The following is an 11,397-nucleotide window of genomic DNA, read 5'->3' as shown; positions in this document are numbered from 1 at the left end:
ACTGACTCTCCAAAGAGTAACCCATCCAGACCCATTCCCCTACCCTATATGTACCCCTGACTAATGCACCTAACCTACACATCCCTAAACATTATGGGCAATTTAGCATGGTCAATTCATCTGACCTGCACATCTTTGTGGGAGGAAACCGGAACACCTGGGGGAAATCCACACAATCCATGGAGAATGTGCAAACTCCACACAGACAGTTGTCCGAGGCTGAAATTGAACCCGGGTCCCTGGCACTATGAGGCAAAAGTGCTAACCACTGAGCCACTGTGCCGCACTAAGAATAGGTTAGTAGCCTATACTCAACCATCTTCAGCTGCTTCATAAATGACCTTCCCTCCATCAGAAGGTCAAAAGTGGGCATATTCGCCGATAATTGCGTAATGTTCAGCACCATTCAAGACTCCTCAAGCTCTAAAGCAGTCATGTTCAAATGCAATAAGATCTGGACAATATCCAGGCTTGGGTTGACAAGTAGCAAGTTACATTCAGGTCACACAAATACTGGCTATGACCATTACTAGTAAGAAACAAGCTAACTGCTGCCCTTTGACCTTCATAGAGCCAGAGTCATACAGTGCAGAAAAGACCATTCAGCCCATCGAATCTGCACTGACATAACTACCCCTGAAGGTGTGCTAATTCCAATTTCCTGCACTTGTCCCATATCATTGAATATCAGTGTTACCATCATTGAATCCCCCACTGTCAACATCTTAGGGGTTACCATTGACTGGAAACTCAAATGGACTTGCCACATAAACACAGAGGCTACAAGAGCAGGTAAGAGGCTAGGAATACTGCAGCAAGTAACTCACCACTTGACTCCCCAAAGCCTGTCCATCATCTACCAAGCACAAGTCTTCTGAGAAAGATCAAGATGGAGTACACCCCAATTACCTGGATCGATGCAGCTTCAACAACACACTAGAAGCTTGATACCATCCAGGTCTAAAGCAGCCCGTTCATTTAGCACCACATCCACTCACTCCATTACCAATGCTCACTGGCAACAGTGTGTACTATTTACAAGATGCACTATAGAAACCCACCAAAAATCCTCAGATAGCACCTTCCAAACCTGTGACCACTCCTGTCTAGAAGGGCAAGGGGAGCAGATACATAGGAACATCAGCACCTGCAAGTTCCCGTCCAAGCAACTCACCATCTTAACTTGGAAATATAGTGCTGTTCCTTTACTGTTGCCAGGTCAAAATCCTAGAATTCCCTCCTGAAGGTATTGTGAGTCAAGGCACAGCAGATGGACTTTAGCAGTTCAAGAAGGCAGCTCACTATCATCTCAAGGGCAACTGGGACGAGCAATAAATCCTGGTCAGTCAGTGACACCCACATCCTGCAAGCAAATATAAAAAAGATTAGAGAAATTAGATTCTCATAGACATTTACAGCAGAGAAGTCTATCAAGTCGACACCCATTAACAAATATCCGAGTAAACTAATCCCATTTCCCAACTCTTGGCTCATAGCTGTAAAGGCTATGATGATGCAAGTGAATATCTAAACACTGTGTTGTCAACTTGGCCAGCATTCCCTCTAATTTGCTTTCCCAGAATTAGCATGCTTACACCGATACTGTGGATGGAACTTTGAAGAGTGCTTTGAATAGTGGGTGGCACGGTGGTTAGCACTGCTGCCTCACAGCGCCAGAGACCCAGGTTCAATTCCCGCCTCAGGCGACTGACTGTGTGGAGTTTGCACATTCTCCCCGTGTCTGCATGGGTTTCCTCCAGGTGCTCCGGTTTCCTCCCACAGTCCAAAAATGTGCAGGTTAGGTGAATTGGCTATGCTAAATTGCCCATAGTGTTAGGTGCAAAGTAAATGTAGGGGAATGGGTCTGGGTGGGTGCGCTTCGGTGGGTCGGTGTGGACTTGTTGGGCCGAAGGGCCTGTTTCCACGCTGTAAGTAATCTAAAAAAAAGCATAACTTGGAGGGAATATTGATCCCAGCTACGGGTCCTATTTTGTTCTTTGATCCTGTAGATGGTCTTTCATTGAAACATATGCATTCAAGGCTCTGCAGATTTGCTTTTAACAATAAAACAAGTTTATTACACTAAAGAAATGAAGATAAAATAGAATAAACCAGTGTGCCTGGTTTAGCAGGCACAATATTGTGCCTTAAAAGAAATCACTATGATGACATAAATACTTCCAAGTATTAAACCTCTTCAAAAACAGCAAAATACCCACATGCCACTAGTTCAAAATCCAGTAAGCCAAAGAAATGATACTGAAATATAGATGGGTCACACACCTTAATTCATAGATCTTGCTTAAACATTCAGAGTTTCTTTCATGCAGAGAGTTTTGAATAAGAGTTGTATTGGACTTGAAACATTAACTCTGTTCCTCTCTCCACAGATGCTGCTAGACATTTTCAGTTTCTCTGGCACTTTATTTTATATTTTTGCTGTGCATTAAATAATCTTTGAATTTGTATTATAAGTGGGTGACTTGGTTTACTCTATTTTATCTTCTGTAAATAAACTTCTGTTATTAAAATAAAACATGCTCCTGTTTCACAACATGCTTCAACTTTAGATTATGTCCAATAGAAGTGATTGCTGTTAAATAAGTGGTATTAAATCTCATTTATTAAAATAAACCATTTACCTTTGTAAATGTATTTTCTTACAATGAAGATTTTAACAGTTACTAATTATGAAGCAATTACTGAATTAGAACATTTTTCATTTGTATGGGATTCAGAAGATAGCAAAATTTAAAGATATAAGCAGGGAAAGTGTCCCAACTTAAAGTGCATTTTGATGACATGCTTAAGTTGAAAACTCTCAAAATGGTGTAAAAGGGCAACTTAGATAGAAAAAAAAAGATGCTAGGGTTTCAGACACCAGGAAAAAAAATGGAAGACCTTATGCATAAAATAAAACTTGTTGTGCACTATGACAGGTCAGAATGATAAATGGGATGAACTTCTCCTTGTTAACTTCTCCTTCACTAATATCATTCCAGAGATAGACTATGAAGGGTGCCACATTAGGAGTAGCAACCCAACTGAATTGGCATGAGTTGGGCATTGATTTGGCTTTCATTTATCTCAAGTGCTAACAGTGCCAAATCATCAGATCAACAATTTTTTTTTGATGTTACAGCCAATTAAATTGAGTTCTCTTCTGCTCCTTGCCATTGTTCTGAATCAAAATGATCATCTCAACAGGTGAAACTGCAAATGAACCTGCAAATTACTGCAACATGCCAGTTAAATTTTAAAAGTAATTTTCAGATTTTATTGTAGTGAATGAAAACATTGCATGCACTTTTATGTTCAGACTGATCTGTGGTTTTAAAACAATCATTTCTTCATTTGTTATCTATTTTATTTTAATACAATATAAAAATTATAGGATGATCACACAACAGAAATGTGGCAATTAGATGTCAAGTAAAATGTCACTATAATTGTCTTGGCGATGCTCAAACAAGAAACTTAAAAATCAAGGATTTAAAATTTTCTGTGAAACTAGGAAAGAAAATTAGAGGAAATGGAATTTTCTACTGAAATTAATTTTAGAAAGTGTTGTTCAGAACTCAGTTATGTGAAATAAACAGTGAATGATACTTAATATAGTAAAAAAATTGAGCATGCTGTTCTTCAATATCATACAACTCAACTAATTCTGATAAAAGACAAATTCTTTTGTATGTTAAATAACTGTCAAAGTTCCGTAACTATGCCTTTTGAGAATTGGCCAAAACAGTGCTTGTTGATCTAGAGGTAACTTGGTAATTTAATAAATATATGTAAAGTATTCATTCCTGATGAAGGGCTTATGCCTGAAATGTCGATTCTCCTGCTCCTTGGATGCTGCCTGACCTGCTGTGCTTTTCCAGTGCCACACTTTTCGACTTTGATCTCCAGAATCTGCAGTCCTCACTTTCTCCTAAATGTTTGTACAGTAGGATAACGTAAAGGGGATGAATACCCAATACATCAGACAATATGGGAGTCAGCAGTTTCAAAAGCCTCGGTCTTAATTCCTACATTAGTTGAGCATTAATATGGATGACAACGGCAGAGGAGGTGGTATGTTGCAGACATACAAGTTTGGAAGCTACAGTTAATTACTGTACATTTTTTGAGCTCATCATCCTGTAATGATGCTCCTGGTATTCATACACTTGTAGATCAAGCCTTTATCTTGCAAGCTGAAAATTATTAATTAACACCTTGATTGTGGATTTAAACATGGTAATGGAAAGCTGGTACACATCAAGTTCTTAAAAATGTCAGTTTTGATTTTATCTCATCCACTTTCAATTGCTGTACAGATATTAATAATGGCTTGTGCAGTTCAAAGCTAAAAACAAATTTCTCACCTTTCTATCGCTGTCAGAAAATTGACTTTATTGATTTGGTGACAAGGCACAATAATCTATCTCATTTTACATGTAATTTTATCTTAGTTAAGTGCTCCCCCTTCTTGTTGTTGGTGGTGATGATTAATAGAAAAGAGAGAGAGAGAGAATTCTTCATACATTTCAGCCAATGTATTTCACCAATGGAAAACACTTTTCAGAAAGAGGAATTAAATAATTGAATTCTTTGATATTTCCAGAAAAGGCTGCAAGCATATGGTTCTGCAAACTGGTGCTTGCAAAATTTCTTGACTCAATACATTTAGTGATTCAAGGCAAAACAGCTTTCCAAGTTGTATTAATGACTACTTCTTTTAAATAAGAGCAACAGGTACTTTACTTCATAGTTCTCAATTATGTAATTATTGTAATGTAAACTAAGAAAATGTTTTCTAATTAGGGAGGAAAGACCAAGAGAATCTAAATGATAATTTGTAATTTGTAATTATCACTTTAAGGCTTGTGTTCAATAGTTTAGTTGCAAATTGATCAGAACGTCTTGTAGAACAGAGATATCTGAAGGACAACATTGCTGCAGATAAACAAATAGAAAATAACAGCAAGATTTCAAGTTATTAAAAAGGCAGAATTTTATTACTCTCACCACAGACCAAATATACATTCCAGCCTTGTCCAAGTTATTGTTATCTATAAAATAGCATGGAAACCAATGAATAAGAAATAGGCACATGAATTTAAGGGCTTTCTAATTGGTCGTATTCTAAATCCACTTCTGTTTCACTTCATAAAGACACTCGGAAAGTATGTATAGTAACAATTAACGCCTCCTCCTTGCTCAGCATGACATCATTCTGTTCCAGTTTAATTTGCAAGGGATGGTCTCTGATAGCTCTGTGATATGGAAAAAATATCTGAAAGTTACCAGACAATTAACCAGTAACAAAGTCACATTGGATTATATCAGGTCACCAAATGAAAGAGTGATTACATTAACCTATGAATAATTATGCTTTTATTAAGACAATTACATTAACTATTCATATTCAAAAAATATTTAATTGAATGCTTTATTAGCATTGGAAAAATTGATGAAAGCTCTTCATCATCACTATAAGTCTGTAAGTGGAAATAGGAATTTTATCTTCCCTTACATTTCTCCACATAACCTTTCAAAAGCCATTTTCTAAGTCTGGATAGTTCTCTCATTACAGCATGCTTTTTAACTTGCTGTTCCTTTTGAATCATATTGAGACAGAAAGTCAAGATGAACCGCAATAAAGGTCAAATGTTCCACATACGTTGGCACATAAACACAGCAACCTATGTAAATACAATTGTTCAAAATTGAGATGCACAGCTCTATTCAGACCAAATTATCTATCCCAAAATGCAAATCAGGATAATTTACGATTATCTTCCTCCACCTTCAAAAATCTCTAGTGCAAATTTTAAAAAAAACCTATGCAATACTTTCTGCTTGTTACCAGACGAGTCTATTAATTGGAAAGTTCTGTACAAGGATTTAGCAAGAACACCAGTTATTTCTGCTGCAGCAGGGGGATCAACACTGCATGAATGTTTTGTATTATATTAAAATTATTTTCAACAACCTAGTTCCCCTAAGACTATGTTTCTGTGTGAACTTGTTGAAACTAACATTAAATTGGGAATGTCACTAAGGTTACTCTAATAAAAATAGAGCTACTCATCATATAACTAAAAAAAATTAAAATGTGATTACAATGCAATAGATATTAATGCATGCTGGAATATTCTGTAGTACATGTATAACAGTGCAGTTTTCAGAAAAGTGTATTACAGGACCTGGGCTATCTTTACATTGCAACACCACCTTTTAAAAAATGGACTCTAGTGTAAGTCAATCTGTTAGCCTTGTGTTTAAATAGTGTTGAAGTTAAAAGTCAAACTTGCAAAGGCTTGGCGCATATATCAAAGCTGCTTACACAGCAGGGATCAGGTTTTTCAATTCTCGGTTCTAGAAATCGTGTATACATTGCATAGGTGTCACATTATAAAAAGAAAATTTCAGGCTTATCAAACAGATAAGCCTCATAATTGCTTCCACTTTGCTAAACCTGCACTTTGAAAAAATACTGTTGTGAAAATCAGTTTCAATTTCTACATTTGTCATTTATCTACTTAAAAACCAACTGAATATTTACAACTTAACTATTTCAACACTTGCAATTAAGTCACTGATTGGTTTATCATAAAGGGTTTAGCCGATGACAAGAAAGCTCTTTAATATATTCACAATGTGACCAAAAATAAAAATAGAACAATTCATCCAATAGATTCTGACAAAAATACACTGTGCACAGCTGCAGCAGCAGCCTTATCTTAACAATCCTAAAGTTGTGTTATACTGGACAGCAAACTATCCAATTCCTATTTTAATGTAGACAGATTCTTATTTGAAATCCAATTTCCTTGCATCACAACTGCATCACATTCCTAAATACCTTTGCATTATACAGTCAGGGAGTAAGTGTGTTCATGACAGGTAACAGTTTGACAGCATTCCTTTAAATATATACAAGGTGTTCAGAATCCTGTCTATTACACTCCTGGTAGTCCAAAATGAATCCTTTAATCAAATTAGGCATTAAAAAAAAGGAAAATAACGATCACAATTATGTTCATACAGAGCCTTTCATAACCACAGGACATCCCAAAATTCCTTACAGACAATGAAGTGCTCTTGAAGTGCCGTCAATGTTGTTGTAAGAAATGCACAGATAATTTGCACACAATAGGACCTCACAATATACAATAAAACAAAATGACAAAACTGTCTGATGTAGGTGTTGGTTGAGAGAAAACATGGACAAATATAAAAGGAAAATCATTGAAAGTTGTTTGAATGGTCTCATAATAAGTGATGGCTGGGCAAATGTTTTTAATGCCTGTCATTCTTGTAAGAACAACATTTTAATACTAGAAAGTGGTTTCACTAAACCCACTAATATTAAAAAAACATTTTCAATTTGGTTGCATGCCAAAGATGGAAGCTACGTAATGCTTTAATACTTCAAAATTCCATTTTTTTAAAAACATTGAGGCCAACAGTATTTTCTTCTTTATACATTAATATCCTTGAACCTAGCAGCAGTTATTCCTTAATGTTGCTGGAAATGATGAAAGCCATGACTCACTGTCCTCTAGTTCAAGCAGCTTGTTCTGCATTCACCTCAGCACTTTGGGAACAGAACCGTTACCCAAGATAAGAAATCTCCACACATCAAAATTAGGAAATTCAAAAGCCACATGATGAGAACACACCCGGAAAAGATGTTACAAAGTTCCCACGGTTTTATCCACTAGTCACTGCAGTTTAGTGAATTTGTGCACTTGGAGGCAGCCAACCTGCTCTTATGGCTTATAGTTTTTAGGGAGATTTACATGCCGATTTTTTAACAGTTCATTTCTTCCCTGAATTTAAAGATACTTTTTGAAATATAACACAAATAAGTATCAAACTGCAAACACCGACTTTTCCTACGGGAGTTGGCACAGGGAGAAAGTGCAAGATGGCATTTTAGGGTGGAATTTTGCCACAAAGTTAATGAACTGTTTCTTTTACTATAGATTTTTGGTCATTGTTCCTTTGCTCAAGACTAAAGTTCCAGGTAAAAGGAAATCATACCTTCATGGAATGACAACAAGAACCAGATTATTTGCTGTGCTATAAAGCTTAACATTGGCATGAGCACACTAAATAACAGGTAACTTTCCTTAGGTTAGAGAGTGACTCAAACTTTTGAGCAGATACTGCTTTACAAATCTTTGGTCCCTTATTGGAGTAAGTTTATTGTATTTAGTTTTGAGGGCAGTTTAAAAATATGTACATCACATTACAAACATATCAAAAAAACTAGCTAAATTTAAGAATCTTCTTAACATATTTAAAAAAATGAAAAAAAAACATTCGTTTAAAAAATGACCTGGTTTGTAATGACTTAATTCATATAAACATAGTAAACAGTCAATCTCCTGCTTTTTCGTTCGAACGCATGGTTGAACAGACGGTGCAGTTCTTTTGCAATTTGACAGTTTTATATTTGTACCTTACTTGTGCAATATTAATGCAAGGAACACTTTAGCATTTCGCCCTAATGAGTTAAACGCGGCGTATCAATGTTAAATTAAACCCAATGTTGGTTTTAGCTATCTGTGATAGAGCCTCATTCAAACACACATTATTTACACAAAAGTTCATATTTGCGGGTACCCAGTTGTAAGTAAATTTACAGCATTTCCCTCCCACAGCAAGGAAGTGAAGTTATTTGTGAACCAAAGCCTGAATGTACATTATCTATTGAAAAAAATTTTCAGGAGGTTGCCTGGTGTAGGTATGTAATCTTCATTTCCGTTTTCTATGTTGAAGACCCTCAAAGATCTTTGGTTCTCTTGTTCACACTTCAGATAATATAGCAATCTCTGGGAGTGATCTGAAAATATAGCAATAACTGATATCAACCATACATTAAAATTATTTTTGATGAATTATTTACCAACAGTGCTTTTTTAAAAAATATTTATGGAGGTGACCTATCAACAGTAAATGAATAAAAATAAAATTTGCATCTCATAATGCTGCTGATAAACAGAGGAAAAGGTTCAGAGCTCTATGGCTAGTGGACATTAAAATAACTGATAGTGAAGTATAATCAATGACAGTACGAAACAGCATAATTTGTCAGCAACTTCTAGGCCAGATTTAGCTTTCAAAAGGGGAAGCTTGCTTTATCAATGCTGTTGCTCATTGCCAGTGTTTCTGACTTACCTCTACTCCAAAAACTGTTTTTCAGCAGTTAATTTAATTGACTACATGTGTAAATCTGTACAGTGCTAACTTTGACAAGATTAACACCCAAGCTGGGAATGGGGGAAGAATAGGATTGTTATACAGCTAGCTGCATGGGCATTGCATGAAAGCATGCATGATAGAGAACTCCAATGTACTTCCAGGTTTCACTCAAACAGGACAGTGAATGGGCAACTAATCTATTCCCAGGAGGCACATCAATATTAATAAGGCTGATAGCCTGTGTTAACACCCTTTGTAGAGTTTCCCAAGCCATGAGGTTTTTGCAGAAAAACCTCAAGGATCACCCATGGTCAGATTTTGATTCCACCCTCCCCCATAATTGGATGTCCCTGCCAGGGTAAGAGGTTTGGACTTCCATGGGTTCTGTGGCTTCCTCTACTGCATTCCTTGCCCAATTGGCTGACCTGTGCCGACAACCTTTTGATGACCAAAGGCACACTCGATGATAGAGTTAAAATTCCACATGTAGGGAGGCCCAACATTAAACTTCTGCATCTCTTGCCATGAGGCAAGGGTCCAATCCTAATGTTTCAGATGTCCACACAGTTGGAGGAGTTCACCCTTGGATAGTGATCAAAATAAAAATTATAGCAGATTGGGCGGCATGTTGGCTCAGTGGTTAGCACTGCTGCCTCACAGCACCAGGGTCCCAGGTTCGATTCCAGCCTTGGGCGACTGCGTGGAGTTTGCACAATCTTCCCGTGTCTGCCTGGGTGCTCCAGTTTCGTCCCACAGTCCAAAGATGTGCAGGTCAGGTGAATTGGCCATGCCAAATTGCCCATAGTGTTCGGTGCATTTGTCAGAAGGAAATGGGTCTGAGTGGGTTACTTTTCAGAGGGTTGGTGTGGATTTGTTGGGTCGAAGGGCCTGTTTCCACACTGTAGGGAATCTAAAAAAAAACTCTGGGTTCTGAGAGCCCAGTAATGAAACCTTACTCCCCGGTGACGTCAGTACTAACCATGAATATAACTTGAGGCTTTGTTTGTCTGCAGGGTTTGATATCACAGGATTATGAACCAGCAGGGGAGATTTTGCTTGATTAATGATTTTAAAATTAATGTCTCAGAAATTTGGACTTCTTAATTTTGAAGTAAGTAACAATCTTTGCATTTTACGCATCATTTTTATCCTCACAAATTGGGGTTACTAGTGCTGCATACCACATTTCTACTGAAAGGGAGAAGAAATCTTTTCCGGAGTGGTCAGAGTGGTCCTTAGCAGGTTTGCAGAGCGAACTTATGTGACTCTCTTCTTATGTGAAAATACCAGACCTCGGCTCATCTGTGACCATAACTTTAAAAAGCAAAATGTTTGTGTGGCACATGCTAAAACTCTACCTTTCCTAAGGAATATATTCTATGCCACAGACTATTCCAAAAATGATTGCTATTGATGTTCACCACCAGCCGAGGACAAAGTGCCTAACAGTAATGTGGGTGCTCAATTTTTCCTGCTGACTTGAGACTTCACTGGTTTCTCTCCCTCTTTACAGTGGATTGGAAAGGTCTCACTATATAAAACCACATGATGCTGCATCCTGACCATACAACAATCCTAATTCATCCGCAGAATAATATTTTCACTCATTTATAAATGAAAGGATTTTAGAGATATGGATAAATTCATTTACTACTTGAAATTTGGGTCGAAGAGTGTGGTGCTGGAAAAGAACAGTCGGTCAGGCAGCATCCAAGGAGCAGAAGAGTCAACGTTTCGGGCATGAGCTCTTCGTCAGAAATAAGGCTCATTCCTTATGAAGGGCTTATGCCCGAAATGTCGACTCTCCCGCTCCTTGGATGCTACCAGCTGTGCTTTTCCAGCACCACACTCTTCAACTCTGATCGCCAGCACCTGCAGTCCTCACTTTCTCCCAGTTGAATTTTGGGTGGCAAGTTTGAGACTATTTCTTACTCAACACCAAAAACTAGCATTTCCAAAATGAACTACATTTTTGCTCTATCTTCCTAGTGAATTTAAACATAAATCTATAAAGAGTGAAAATAAATGGGGCTTATGGATACTCACCTGTGAATGCTAAAAAGGCATCAGGGGTCAGCTAAGACTCCATTTCAATAGTCACAGAGGTAGCGCCACTTGTAGTTGCTGAAGTGAAAAAGTAGTTACGTTTTAGAGAAAACAATTTAATTAATTATTAAAGAAAATTATCCTCTGTTTTCT

At 37.3% G+C, this 11,397-nt stretch overlaps 1 protein-coding gene across 1 annotated transcript in view; it reads right to left on the bottom strand.

The window, feature by feature from the left end:
* Nucleotides 1–4,971: 4,971 nt before the first annotated feature.
* zdhhc15b (zDHHC palmitoyltransferase 15b) overlaps nt 4,972–11,397 on the bottom strand; it is a 103,412-nt gene continuing 96,986 nt past the window's right edge. The window contains exons 11-12 of the mRNA XM_072595420.1: nt 11,245–11,322; nt 4,972–8,839 (exon numbers count right to left, since the gene is read on the bottom strand). Of these exons, the coding sequence (XP_072451521.1) occupies nt 11,276–11,322 (47 nt within the window). The 3' untranslated portion in view covers nt 4,972–8,839; nt 11,245–11,275. The remainder of the gene's footprint in view (nt 8,840–11,244; nt 11,323–11,397) is intronic.

Source organism: Chiloscyllium punctatum, chromosome 25, assembly GCF_047496795.1.
Source record: "Chiloscyllium punctatum isolate Juve2018m chromosome 25, sChiPun1.3, whole genome shotgun sequence".
Classification (NCBI taxonomy): Eukaryota; Metazoa; Chordata; class Chondrichthyes; order Orectolobiformes; family Hemiscylliidae; genus Chiloscyllium; species Chiloscyllium punctatum.
The sequence above is the reverse complement of the archived record's forward strand: the minus strand, read 5'-3'. Positions and strand labels throughout refer to the sequence as shown.